Below are 15,400 nucleotides of genomic sequence, written 5' to 3' on the forward strand. Positions count from 1 at the left end.
ATTTAATTTATCCTAATCAAATGAAAATTAAACCCTTTTATTTTTTGGCAAACAAAGTGCTGCACAACAGAGGTTTACTGTTAGCATGAAAAAGAAAACAGATGTGATTATTCCTTTAAAAATAAAGATTTATTAATATTTTTTAGCAGTAGTAGCATTGAGTCTTAAGACTGCTAAATAGTAATATATTCTGACAGTTTCTTAACATTAAACTAAACTTTTATTTTGACGGGTTGCCGTGATGAACTTGCAGCTGCTGTGTATGTTATATGACAGTAGTTTTCTCAAATGAAATGGTAAAATGCTAATGAAGTGACTCTCAGAGCAGCTGGAGATGACATTCGTGTTCATATCATCATACAGTGAGACGGCAGAAGCTGAAAACACCGTGAGCGTCATCCGCACTTTAGTATGCGTGTAGTAAACAAAACAGTGCACAGCGCCATCCGCCATTCATTCATTGCGGAAATCAATGGCGCCTTATGCGTGATATCAAATGCTTCCGCAGATTTACTGTAGCATTTCACCTGAGCATTGCGAATCACGCGTATGGCCATGATAAGCGCTGAATGAATGACAGGCTTTCTGTTGTAACATCGCGCAAGGTAAATAAGAGTGACATCTAGTGGAGAAGACTAATGATAAGATTCACGTTAATCAGATCTTGTTTTAAAAGATCGATTCGCGGCTTTTGAGAATCGATATCGAATCGACGTAATTTTAAAAAACTATTAATCGAAAAATCAATTTTTTTTGCCCAGCCCTAGTTGTAATATTGAAGTAAATCCACACTTTGCTGAAGAAGCGTTAGCAAACTCTTGAGCAGCAACAACAGTACCATGTACACCGCCATTGTTGTGTCTGAAATGTTGACCAAAAATTTATATTTTATTGCATTCCATTGCATTTCATTTTATTGCATTGCAGTCTAAGATGTATTTTTTTCAAATGTAATTTTTTTTTTTATATTTGATTATGTATTTGCTTGCTTGCTGTCTAATTGCTTAGTTCAACGTGCAAACACTTTACTTTTTTAACTTTATTTTACTATTTTTATTTTCAGTCAAATCCCCAAGGTAGTTGTGATTTTACATGTTGTTTAAAGATGGGTATATCTGAAATATCCTCAATATGTATCGGTAGTCTACCAAAAGTAATTTTTATTTTATTGCATTGCATTGCATTGTGGTCTTTATTGTATTGCATTGCGGATGTATTTTTTCTGATAGAATTTTTTTGTATTGGACTATGTGTATCTAACCGCTTAGTTTAAAATGCCAACACTTTGCTCTTGAGAATGAATGGATGTAAAGTTGGGTAATTATGCAAACAATAGCTAAGTATACATGTATACACGACAACGTTTTCAAAACGATTCGCGTTTACACATATCCACGGAAATGGCCAAAAACACTGTATTACGTATGCCAGGCCAGTAGTTGGCACTGTCACCTTGTTAGTAGCAGCAACAACAGTACCATGTACACCGCCATTGTTGTGTATGTTTGTTCGCGCTTGACTTTAAAATCGACACATACTGCGCATGTCTACATACCTAACACGTACTACGCACGCGCATGACTTAAGCGTTTTCAAAGATTCCCGTTTTGGGTGTTTACACGGAAACGATAACGGTGGCGTTTTCAAAAACACATTTTCAAAAATGTGCGTTTTCAGTCCCCAAAACGCCGTTGTCGTGTAAACGAACAGGCAAAACGCATAAAAAGTTTCCCGTTTTTGGCTGAAAACGTTGTCGTGTAAACGGCCCCTAAGTTTGTTTCTGTGATCACTGCTGTTTCCTGTAAAACTAACAGTGGTGTAAACTGCTACTAATTGCCTAAAACTTTAAAAGTTTTGATTCAATGAACCTCACAAACTTGACTGCAGAATGCAGTGATTGACCAACCAGAATCAAGTATTCCAGACTGATATTTTTATATTTTAGGGAACAGATTTGTTATGTCTTGCTGTGATTTGTCTTTTCATCAGCTGGAGAGAAAGATGTGAAGTCGCTTCCTCCTGTAAATGGGAATATCTGTCAAAAGTATTGAATCAGAAACTGGCTGACAGATGTTGGAGTTTTTACTTGTCAGAGATCAATAGCAATTTAATGAGTATCAGACATGCTGCTCAAACGTTCTGCTGTGTGTTCTGCTGCGTTCAGATTGATCTGTTCTGTGAGGACGCTTTTACAGAAGTGTGTGTATCAGTGACCTCATGATGCATGTGAACATATACGGACAGAGTGTGATGTTTTTTGTCTTGCCAACTCAAAAATACCCTCCAAACCTAAAATGAATCCATCTGTTATTTGTCCTTTGTTTTAAACAAAATGCACGGTATTTCCAAAGGTTAGATTAGTCTAGAAGTGATGCAACACTGATACAAACTCTTTCTTTCTTTCTTTCTTTCAAATTGTTTATTTATTGTATATAATTTTTATTAGGGATGCACCGATACCACTTTTTCCAGTACTTTTTCTAGTATTTTTCCGATACGATACTTTTATTTTTGGTACTTGCCGATACCGAGTACCGCAATTTTTATGACTTTAATTTCTTTTTCATTATTATGCCTATGCGAATTGAATGTGTTATATAAACCAACTAGCTCTTTCTTGCTTTAAATCATTTGTGTGACACTGTTTGTATTGAAAGTATGCAAATATATTAGGGGTGCAACGGTTCAACTTACTTACGGTTCGGTTTGTATCACGGTTTTAGAGTCACTGTTTCGGTACGGTTCGGTATGTGCTTTGTTTACGGAAAAAAGGACTATACTGTCATCTATACTGTTTATCAAATAAAAATAAAGAAAATAATTAATAATAATTAAATTAATGCTAGGATACTCACCAAGACGGGCATTTTGACATAAACATATTTTGTGTGAATTTGTCCATTCAAGCACAATACTTCAAAGAGAGCTAAATATTCGCGCGCGTTCTGAGACGTGGGTTCACGCGCTTTGGATGAGCGCACACACAGATCTTCTCACTGCGCGCGCGAGTTCGCGTCTTCTTAAATTAGGCAAGGCTTAAATTAGTTTAGTTTAAATGCAGATAGCAACGTGTGCTGTTCTGGTCTCACCTGCGCTATCAACACATGATGACGGCATAAATGACAGTTATTCCAGCATACAGCACTCGCATTGAACAACTCATCGCTCTTGTTGTAATGTATTGGGAAGCCAGAATTGGTATCCATCAACAGGAACATGTATTAGCAGAACTCTAACAAACCATATTACAGATGCATTGTCAGATTTAAGTTGAACTGCGGTCCTAGTGCATGCCGAACCGTGTGTGGAGAACCGTACAGAACCGTTTCACCCCTAAAATATATATGTACAGAGCAGCTCAGTTTTGTCTTGCCAACTCTGAAATATCATCAAATCCATCCAGCGTGCACGTATTTGTACTGGTGCAGAATGAGAGGGACAAGTACTAGTAGGCTACAGCCTAGCGAATTTCACACAGGCTGCTAGATTCACTGTTGCCAGAAAGTTGTGTATGCCTAAGGTTGAAAATAAATTATGTTTATAGTGAATGCCCCTATAAATGGTCTTATTTTTACGATTTAGTCAGAATTGGTATCCATCAACAGGAACATGTATTAGCAGAACTCTAACAAACCATATTACAGATGCATTGTCAGATTTAAGTTGAACTGCGGTCCTAGTGCATGCCGAACCGTGTGTGGAGAACCGTACAGAACCGTTTCACCCCTAAAATATATATGTACAGAGCAGCTCAGTTTTGTCTTGCCAACTCTGAAATATCATCAAATCCATCCATCTGGTAAATGGCCTTTATTTTGAACTAAATGCATCTGCAATCTCCAGAAATTTGATTGGTCTAGAAGCGATGCAACAGTTTTGCACAACAAAACTGCATTTCCCATCACAAGTCCAGCATGAATCACACATCTAATGTGGATCATTTGCTCTTTGTTCTGTTGTATCTTCCCGTGATTGTCGGGAAGTGAAAAAGAGGCTAGTGCATGCATTTTATCTCATCCGAAATCACTTGTGCACATCACGTTGCAATCTTTACTACAGCTCAGATATGATAGCACTGAAAGCACCCATGTTTTCTGACCTTGCGTTTATGTTTTAATAGCATTACGCAGCATTCAGCCGTTCGGCTGCTGAATGTTGCGTTTGATGATTCATCCGTCAGTCTTTTGGCCCAGTAAAGCTGCGGTTTGTGCTGTCTTAATCTGGTATTCAGCATGCCATAGTCTGGCTCCCTCATGGCATAACATTATTGCAGATACGCTCAGGCGAGTGGTGAGTGGATCTGCATTTGGATTCCTAGATCATTCAGTCGATAAGTCTTGATTGCCTGAGCAGTGGAGGGAATGCTTGTAATCCTGAGCGATTTCTTCGGCTGCCTTGCTGGCTCTAGATTGCTAGAAATGCCTTTTTCAGATACCATTTTTCATTTATTTGATCCGTTCTCACACCACGACTGGTTTTGAGTTCCTACCTGAAATGGCAGATTGATAAACTAACTGTGAGTGGTGGTGCAGATTTTTCCAGTCTCACTGGGGACTTTAGTAAAATGCCGCCAGTAAATCTCTGACCTTTCTTCCTTTCTGGTTGGAAATACTGCACGTTCTCGCATGTAGATGCGGTTTGTTCGAAACGAATGGTCCTTTTGAAATGAATCGGCGTGAGAAAGCAACGGCGAGCCACACCAGCTGTTGTCCGTGTCTTTTCGTGTTGACATTCCCGCTGGAGATATAGTGGACAAGGAGCAATGCCACGCTGGGATTGATCACCATGGAAACCTGCTGTTGATCGAGCCCAAAAAAGCAGCATTTGGAAAGGATCACCTGTATGTCAAGCTGTTCACACGGCCTGTTATCAAACAAATAAGAACTGACCAGCTCTGATGACACTCGGGATCATGGTGCGATTGTTGACCAGATGCATTATGGGGGTTTAACAGATCTGCAGCTACAAGTCCAAACTGAACACGTGTCTGTTTACTTTGAATTCATTATACATTATGTATTTGTTTGTTTGCTCTTTAATTAATTAATTCATTCTTTCTTTCATTTTTAATTTATCATTCCATTTTATTCATTCATTCATTCATTTACTAATTTATGTAAATTAATTTATTTATAATATTTTATTTATATTAATAATTTATTATAAATTCATAATATAAATAAATTATAAATATACCTATATTTCAAATGTTATAATTTCATTTCAATTTAAACAAAATATTTGTTTGTTTATAGTACAAAAGGGTCAGTATCGGGCCCGATATGCAGTATGCATCCCTAATGATTGCATTTCATTATAGATTTATAATTATAAATAAATGATTAATTTCAATTTTATGATAAATGTCATTTTATTCACTTTTTTCTTTTACCTTCTTTTACATTGTTTTTAATTCACTTTTATTTAGTCCAATTTAAAATAATTTTAACATGACTTTAATTTCTTTTTCATTATTATGCCTATGCGAATTGAATGTGTTATATAAACCAACTAGCTCTTTCTTGCTTTAAATCATTTGTGTGACACTGTTTGTATTGAAAGTATGCAAATATATTAGGGGTGCAACGGTTCAACTTACTTACGGTTCGGTTTGTATCACGGTTTTAGAGTCACTGTTTCGGTACGGTTCGGTATGTGCTTTGTTTGTGGTGTTTGTGTCTGATTAATGTGTATCAGTATCTGTTTATTATTTACTGGCACCTCAGTGATTATAATGGGTGTCTGCACACAGCATCCCTTGGATCTCTGTCGGAAGACTGTTTTTTTTTTCTAGGAAGCTAATTTGTAAACACAAATGCATCATTATAAATTTTTGTGTGAATTTTTGAAACTTAATTATCCAGAGATATTTTTTTTCCTTAGTCATTGAAAATAATAAAGCAGTAAGGCATGGGGCCATTCGTAACGGTGATTTTACCACAATTAAGAGAGTGCAATGCACAACGCTAACTGACATTTTCTCTTTCTTTCTCTCTTCCCACTCATTTCTTTCTTTCTTTCTATCCTCTGTTTCCTCTCCGTCTGTCCTGTATCCAGCATGTGTCTGAGCTGTTGGCGGTGGTCCGGCTTCCGTTCATCCATCCCAGCTACCTGCTGAATGTGGTGGACAACGAGGAGCTGATCAAATCTTCAGAGGCCTGCAGGGACCTGGTGAACGAAGCCAAGCGCTACCACATGCTGCCACACGCCCGCCAAGAGATGCAGACGCCCAGAACTCGCCCGCGACTGTCTGCCGGTACATTGTTCAGCATGGCTTATAGTCTCTTAAAGATTAGTCTGAGCCGTGTGGTGAACATCAGACACACTGGTGCTGCTCTGAACCCTTGTGAGCTGCACTGCTGTGAGTTTGTTTCTTCATCAGATTTGGAGAAATGTAGCATTGCATCACTTGCTCACCAGTGGATCCTCTGCAGTGAATGGGTGCCGTCAGAATGAGAGTCCAAACAGCTGATAAATACATCACAATAATCCACAAGTAATCCACACCACTCCAGTCCATTAGTTAATGTCTTATCAGTTAATGCCTTGAATGAACTTCAAACCATTGTTTCTGGTTAAAATACAAGTCCATAATAACGCTTCCTCCAGTGAAAATCTCCTGTTGTCTCTCACATCAAAATCCAACCACATTTTTGTTTAGAGCTGTTTTGGCTTGTAAACGGTGCTTGATCTGTGCAGATTTCTCTCCTGATTCAGACCAGATCACTTTTTCACTGGAGAAAGAAATATTATGGATTATGAACTCGTATTTTAGCCGTAAGCAACAGTTTGAAGTTATAAATATCTTAATGATGGATTTGTGGATTACTTGTGGATTATTGTGATGTTTTTATCAGCTGTTTGGACTCTCATTCTGACGGCACCTTTTCACTGCAGAGGATCCATAAATTTCTCCAAATCTGTTCTGATGAAGAAACAAACTCATCTACATTGAATTGGATGGCCTGAGGATGAGCAAACTTTAAGATATTTTCATTGTTGGGTGAACTGTTTCTTTATTTAATTGAGCAGATTTCGCAAGATGTGGTCCTGACTTGTACAGTCAGGTTAGTAGTTGGTCTTTATGGGTGCTGTGCAGTGATACACAGTACTCTAGAGCTCCTTCTGCATGCTATATAGTTTATTTTAGCATGTGTTGACCAATCAGCAACCAGGACTGTTTTATAATAATGCAGTGCACAGATTTAGAAGCAGCAGCATGCTGGATAGAAATCCGTCCTGATGTGGTGTGACATGGCGCTGGTGAGCGGAGCGACTGGAATAGAGCCATAGCGCTGTCAGAGAGCTGCCAAAGCGTGCGTCAGCGCACCTGCGCCTCTTATTACTGAGCTTTAGCCAGTGGGTAAATTTCACCTGTGTGTACTTAAGACAAGCTGTGTAGAGATTATCACACCCAACGACCCAGTTCACCGCCGACCGCGGATTCTCTATATGCATTATTATATGAAGAGTTGAGAAACAGAAATCTTTTTTGATCCATCTTTTGTTGATGCTTTTGAATAGGGCTGTTCTTTTTGAAAGCGTTACAGTATTTACACCTCCCGGTAAGGCCAAACATGTTGAATGCTGTGCTTATTATGTAGGTTGGGATACAACAAAGTATTGTCAAATGCAAAAAAAAAAAAAAAGTGTGAAAGAAGCAAACAAGCTACTGAAAAATTACAAAAACTGCAACTGTTTCAAACACAGCACCTTTTGACCTTTTGCATTTTTTGCCCATTTTGAATTACTGTAACCTATGCAGCGAGTTTTAAGGCACAGTGAGTTTTGGGCAATTTTTTGACATGAAAAATATGAAGCACTTAACATTTAGCGAACTTGCTTTTGTAGGTAGATGGAGTTTCATTCATGTAAGCAGCACTTTACAGGTAGTTACAAACCAAGTCCCATCCCAGTGGAAAGAGACAGGTTTATTTATTTGTTTCTAAATCTAAATCCAGAAAGCTCCTTGAATTCTTTTCATGTCATAATCCATTGCTGTGATCTGGAGTGGTCAGAGGTGGGGTGATCAGCACCGGACCACCTGCTGCTTGAGTCTCTAATGCCACAGTCAGCAGGAAGGAGGCGAGCGCAACGGGGGCCCTCGCTCTGCGGGAGATCATGAGGCTGGCGGAAGGGCACGGACCCCGGGCCCCGATCCCAGCCACACTGCATTAACACTAGATGAGAGGCATGCTCTCCTAGAGATGAGAAACTGAAACGTTTGGTAACACTTTAGATTAGGGAATAGATATTATTGAGTTTTCCCTCAATAAACTCCAAATTTGCTGTTTATTGATAATAAGTGCGGTACAGTAGTTGTTGTTGTAGTTACGTTTAGGTGTTGGGTAAACATTAAAGTAATAATATAAAAAATTATGGCCGGATTTTAAACAAACAAAAAATATTGGTTGGGTGACTTAAAACATAACCTGTTATCTGCTAACCAGAGCATGTGAGCGAAGCGGAGCGGTGTGACGCTCCGCTACATTTTCCGCTCTATGGACGTGCGCTCGTTTGTCTGCATGTCATCATCGGGGCTCCGTACAACCGAATGTAACCTTAGCCTACCTGTTTATTCATTTATCATGGTATGTAACTAGCTCACCTTTTGCTGCACCATGTTTGCGTAGCACATCCTCGTGCTCTCTGTAATCAATATGAATCTGTACTAACTTTAACAGTCTCCCCGCACTCCCTCTCAGTTTCTTCTCCCTGCTCATTCTTAACTTTGATTTTTACTTTACATTTATGTATAAGGTTTGCAACTTCGTTGAAACAATATCTGAACTCCATAACTGCTCTACTATTCTCGATCTCTACAGATTCTCGATCTCGAACAAGCAAATCACCAAACGGCATTCTGGGTTGAGCGAGTGGCGCTGAGCGTATTGAGCGAGCGGAGCGGAATCTTCAGAAAGGCGCTCTGCGCTCTTAAGGAAATATTACCACTCCGCTCCCCGCTCCGCTCACGCTCCGCTCCGCTCACATGCTCTGCTGCTAACATATACTACGTTAAAAAAAAAAAAAAGATAAACCTCATATTTCCACTTTTGAATCATTAAGTAAAGGATGAGTCAAATGATACATTACAGGCATTTTATCTGCTCCATAAACAATTTTACGTAGGATACCTTATTATCTGAAGTGTTGAGCTTGTTTGTTCCAATTTTCACATTGGTCTGCACAAAAATGGCAGACAAACTGAATGAAAACGTAAATCCAATGTGTGCCAGTAGGTGGAGCTTATCGAACAGTAGAAATAGAACCGTTTCCACAGTAACCTCTGTAAACAAAGTAGCGCAGCGTTTATAAACACTACTTTATTAGGCGTTATACTATGGTGCTGTTGAATGCTTGAATCTGATTGGTTGATGAACGTTCTAAGGTGTGCAGTTATTTTCAGGGAAACGCACAGCTAAAGTAGTTCCAGGCAGGTCTTGACCGCATTACATGTCCATACAGTATCACTTCACCAAATGGTTTCAGTGATTTCAAAGGTCCTTACAGACTACAACAGCAAAAGAACCTAAACCCATGACGACACTGACCAAGCTAATAAATATAGTAAACAACAAGCTAAAAACGACAAATTATTTCCATGTTTTTGCCACTAAATGACGTTCTCTCTCCCTTACAAACGCACACACACTCCGCTTTGCATCGAGGCCGCATCAGCACCTCGGGTGTGCATTATTATCTGATAATTCAACGGCCCGTCATCAATTATTCCTTATTTACACGGAGGGAAGATGAAAAGCAAATGTCATTGAAACTTTTCTGAAGACAGTTGGTTCCTCCTTATGTATTTATAGAATTCATTCACTCATACATTCTTTCATATAATTTCTCTCAGCACTCTGCTTTCAGTCATATTTTTACTTAACGCTTGTGTGAGACTCTTACCGACTTTGATGAATAATTACTGGGAGTTTTTCAAATCGTGATAATCAAATACAGTTTTAATGATAATTAAAATATGAAAATTAAATTAGAATATGGTAACTCTCACCGTCAGTACTTTTTATCATGGTTTACGCCTCGTGTAAGCAGAAGTGTTGCTGCAGTCAGGTACCTGCTGGAGGACGCTGTGATGCGGTTGATGGCTGTCGTGTGCCGTTTGATTGATGCTGCTGCTGTAATGTAGTGAGGGTTTGTGGGAAGGGGGTTTTGTTTGTGGGGAAAAGTGGGGTCTCATAACAGGAAGATGTACTGGTGTGAAGTGGGAACGCAACCTGCAGTTGTGCGGCTGAAATAGCTGCCACACGAGCAGATGTTCGTGCCAATCAAATGCTTTTTTTTTCTTCTCTGGAAACGCCTGTGAACCCGAGCTTGAGCAGGAATATCACGCCGCCGGTTGCGTCACTTTAGCGTGTGCTTCAGCAACCGTGCATTTACTGCAGCGCGTGCGATGTGCTCCGATATACAGCTGCGTCATGAGTATTTAAATTATGTTATTGTCATTATTTTTAGCATAAAACTGTCTATGCAAATGAGACTTTATAGATTCCACTTTATTCACAGCAGTCAGTGCTTGGTGCTTTTGCAGCCTGCAGAAAGCTAATTTATTAAAAAGAGAATTTTGTATAATAATAATAATAATAATATATATATATATATATATATATAAGTATATAAGTATTTTGTCATAAAAATGAATGTGTGTATGTGTATTATTATTTTATAATATCGTCTTTATACAAAATACCTGTACAAACATCTCTTTTTTTACTTTTTTACTTTTATTTTTATATGCATTAAGTGCTGCATCATGCATTGAAATTACATACAAAAATATGTAGCAAATAAATTATATAAATTATAAAATTATATATAAATATATCTATCAGTTATACAAAATATCTGTATTATGCAAACTTCTTTTTTTAATTTCATTTATGTGCATTGTGCATGCATTCAGATTGCATTCAGTAGTTTTTTTGTTTGTGTGTATATTATATGTACATAATTCCTTTAGGGAATCAGCTACTAAAACAGAAATAAGCAACATTATCAGCAGCTGCAATTCATTATTGCTGAATCTACCCAGAGAGATTTATGCAGTATGTGCTATGAGTCTTTGTTCATTTTATTGAATCACTGTATTGAAAAGAATTACGCAGAGACAATAAATGTCCCCAGAGATAATTCATTTTTGTATTTCAGAAGCCCTTGAAATCAAATGCAAGATTATTTCTCTTTTTTTTTATTTTTAATTTTATCTTTTTTAAGATGCAAACGAACAATGACATTTAATTTTCTGCTGTTACAGAGGCCTGACCCTTTCTGCCCCGATCCACTGTTTCTTTTATTTATTATTTTTTTCAAGACGATGTATGTCATGAATTTTAATTCGGATGATAAGATCGTGTTGGGTACTTTCAGCTAGTTCAGAACAACGGAGCCTGAAGCCTTTTTCATGCCAGTGAATCTGTACTTTTCCTTAAATAGAAATTTAAGATACTTGTATATTTTTGTCAGGGCAAGCTTTGCTGATAGCGCTCTGGATCTTTTCTGGCGCTCTGTTGAGTTACGCCTCATTTTTAGAAGGGAACATTTGTTATCTCCCCAAAATTGTCATGTTTTTCACTCGGAGGCTATTATTTTTTCCTTGTTATATCCCTTTTTCATATGAAATGTTTTCTCGCTACCTCTTTGTGATATTCCTTTCTCCCTTTTCTTTTTTTCTGTGTCAGAATAAAATGAATTACAGAATGAAAAGCCTGTGATGTGGCATAAGCAGTCGGCCTGGAGACTTCATGTGTTGTATAGAGAGGAAAACGCATTCATAATTGATCAGAAAACAGCTTCTGTTTGTAGATGATTTTGCTCTGAAAAAAAACTGTTCCAGTAAATGTATTGTTTAGTTGTTGCATATTAAGCTCCAGTTATTCATCACATGCACTTATAAACCCTTGCACTGTACACTACCAGTCAAGAGTTTGGAATTAAGATATTTTAATGTTTTTGAGTCACTTCTGCTCACCAAAGGTGCATTTATTTGATCAAAAATACAGTAAAATCAGTAATATTGTGAAATATTATAACAATTTAAAATAACTGTTTTCTATTGAAATATATAGTAAAATGTAATTTATTTCTGTGATGCACAGCTGTATTTTCAGCATCATTACTCCAGTCTTCCGTGTCACATGATCTTCAGAAATCATTCTAATATGCTGATTTGCTGCTCGAGAAACATTTCTTATTATTGTCAATATTGAAAACAGTTGTGCTGCTTCATATTTTTGTGGAAACTGATGCACGACCATTTGAAGGTTTAGGGAACAGTAAGTAAGATTTTTTTTAAAAAGAGAGAGAGAGAGAGAGAGAGAGAGAGAGAGAAAGAAAAAGAAAAAAATTAATACTTTAGTTCAGTAAGGATGCATTGAATTGATCAAACGTGACAGTAAGCACATTTATAATGTTACAAAAGATTTCTACTTCAAACTTTCTACAATCCTGAAAACAAATATTACAGCTTTCTCAAAAATATTAAGCAGTAAAAATGGTTAAAAAGAAGAACCATTATTAATAATTGAGCACCAATAATAATTGATAACTGAGCAGACAATCATTATAGAATTGTAGAAAAAATAGAGGAAAAATCATTATAGAATAGAATTGTGTTTGAATAGAATATAATTATTTAGTACATTAAGTTAAACTAAATGAAAATGAGAATTTTATTTTATTTCAGTTAAAATGTGTTTCATTTCAAGTAAGTCATGTCAGTGTTTTTTTTTATTGTTTTTCATATATTAAAATAGAAAACATTTATAATATTTCACAATGTTTCTGTTTTCACTGTATTTTTATCAAATGAATGCAGCTTTGTTGAGCATGAGAGACTTCTTTCAAAAACAATCAAAATCATAATTATTCCAAACTTTTGTCCAGTAGTGTAAAAAGCATGAGAGTATGAGCTGGTTTTGCCTGGTCACCCATCAGAACCATCACAATAAGCAGCTTGCACCAGTAGCAGACCAGCTCGCAGTGGAATCTGGTCCAGACAGGTCTGATGTGTTGCACGGTGTTTGTCTCTGCAGGTGTCGCTGAGGTGATCGTGCTGGTGGGTGGGCGGCAGGTCATCGGCATGAACCAGCGCTCGCTGACAGCCGTCACTTGCTTCAACCCTCAGAACAACAAGTGGTACCCCCTGGCCAGCCTGCCTTTCTACAACCGCGAGTTCTTCTCCGTCATATCGGCGGGGGATAATATCTACCTGTCAGGTAATCAGACCGACAGTGTGTCACTTGCAGTTTGGTGGCCGCCCGCAGGTGTCTGCTTTTATATTTAGCAGCTCACGCTCTGAGGGATGATGGGAAGGCACCATCCTCATCTCTGTCTTTAGCACTGGCTGTGTGTCAAATTCTGATGTTAAATATCCCACAGATCAAGTAGGATAAAATCAATAGCGCAGGAAAGATGACGCTTTTAAAGCTGTAATGGCAGTTTGGTTGTGAAAACGGAATATGAGACATCATGGACATCAACAGTTTTTTAGATTTAATTTTATATAATGGTAAAAAGGAAAGTGTATGTCTTAGTTGCTGTTATATGTATTTTTAAATTACATTTTCCTTCTGTAATTAATTTTAAATGATACTGGTGTGTGACAAATATTCAATGCAGTCTTTCAATTAATAGGGCTCACAAAATCCAAATGTATAACTTTAAAAGCATTAGCAAAATACTGTTTAAACATTTTTTTTTACATTACGTTTTTAGCTGGTCAGACCACAGAAAATGTAAACATTAATACAGAGAAAAATATATAAAGAGTTGTATTAAAGATTTATTTATATAATATAAATTTTATGAAAAAATATGTATGTGTGTATATATATATATATATATAGATGTATATATAAAACAAATAAAATAAAAATGGAAATAAAAAATAGTGTTAAATTGTATTGGTTTATATTTATAAAAAGAAATTATCTTTTTATAAAACAATTGAATAAATAATAAATATAAATGTAAAAACGTAAAAGTTATATTGTGTGTGTGTGTGTGTGTGTGACTGTGTATATATATATATATACATAGACATAATATAGAAATAGAAATAAATATAAATGTAAATAAAAATGTGTACAATTAAATATGTATATAATTAAACATTTAATAATAATAAATATGTATTTAAATAAAAAACATTATATAAAGTTGCATTGATTTGTTTATATAATATAAATATATTTATAAAAAATATTAGATTTATAGAGATGTATTATATAATTAGATTTATAAAAATATTATTAGACTTTTATTTATAAATATCTCTCTGTCTGTCTCTCAAAACTAAACTAAAATGGACACTAAAACACTTTTCTGGAAGCAGCTAACGCTGAATCCCTGAGAGCGAGGAAGATGTTTGTGTTGTTTTTTACGTATGTGTTTCTGTCTTTTCATCAGCTGTGTATTAATGGAGGTGTGATTTTGGAGGGTGTAAATGGAGACTTCAGCACTCATTTGTTTGGGCTTGTACCCTCTTTAGGTGGCATTGAGTCTGGAGTCACGCTGGCAGACGTGTGGTGCTACATGTCCCTGCTGGATAATTGGAATCTGGTGTCTCGGATGACAGTCCCGCGGTGCCGGCACAACAGCGTGGTGTACGACGGCAAGCTTTACACCATCGGAGGAGTCGGAGTGGCCGGGAACCTGGATAATGTGGAAAGGTACCATCCAATAAAGCTGCTGTTTGAATTAAACATTTCATTGGAGGCCATTAGGCGTTTCAGATAAATGTGTGGTCAGCTCTTTCTGTGCTGGGAGCCAATCTGATAATTGGATCTGTGCTGAAGTGTGGAGAGAGTATTTTGCTGGCAGGTGACTGTGGCACAGATTGGATCGGGTTTCGCCGCTGCCGTGGACTGGAGGTATAATCGACCGTTACACAGAGGTCGTGACACAGTCAGTCGCTTTAAAAGGAGCTGAATGTCAAAACGACAAGGGATGATGATGTAAACACAAACCATATTGACTTTTGAAGACCGTTTTATAGTTGGGCATATTGAAATCTACTCATTTCTTCATGCAGAATCACTCTTATGACATGAAGAATCAATTTGTATTCGTTCTTCTGGCACTAACATCCAATTTCCATCTCACTGCTTCTCTCGGCTCATTCTAGTCTCGTCGGCTTTTTATTCTGGTCTTGTGAAGCTAGATTTTTGCCTATCAGCATTAAGCTGAGCTTCGCAGTGTGGCTTATTCTGACAAAAAAAAAAATGTTCCATTAGTCCAAGGTTTTTTTTTGTTCTTTCAACAAATGCCCACCAATGCCAAGGCTGTCTGACTGACATGTAAAATTATTTAATTTTAAATTGTATATATATATATGTGCGTGTGTCTGTGTCTCTCTGTGTGTGTGTGTGTGTGTGTGTGTGTG

At 37.2% G+C, this 15,400-nt stretch overlaps 1 protein-coding gene across 1 annotated transcript in view; it reads left to right on the top strand.

Annotated features, from left to right (window-relative positions):
• Nucleotides 1–15,400, top strand: part of LOC107678777 (kelch-like protein 29) — a 142,343-nt gene that overhangs the window by 86,206 nt on the left and 40,737 nt on the right. Inside the window, exons 10-12 of the mRNA XM_016474169.1 lie at nucleotides 6,058–6,256; nucleotides 13,050–13,232; nucleotides 14,507–14,687. Of these exons, the coding sequence (XP_016329655.1) occupies nucleotides 6,058–6,256; nucleotides 13,050–13,232; nucleotides 14,507–14,687 (563 nt within the window). The remainder of the gene's footprint in view (nucleotides 1–6,057; nucleotides 6,257–13,049; nucleotides 13,233–14,506; nucleotides 14,688–15,400) is intronic.

The sequence above is a fragment of the Sinocyclocheilus anshuiensis genome, unplaced genomic scaffold (genome assembly GCF_001515605.1).
Source record: "Sinocyclocheilus anshuiensis isolate Anshui unplaced genomic scaffold, SAMN03320099.WGS_v1.1 scaffold208, whole genome shotgun sequence".
In the NCBI taxonomy this organism is placed as follows: domain Eukaryota; kingdom Metazoa; phylum Chordata; class Actinopteri; order Cypriniformes; family Cyprinidae; genus Sinocyclocheilus; species Sinocyclocheilus anshuiensis.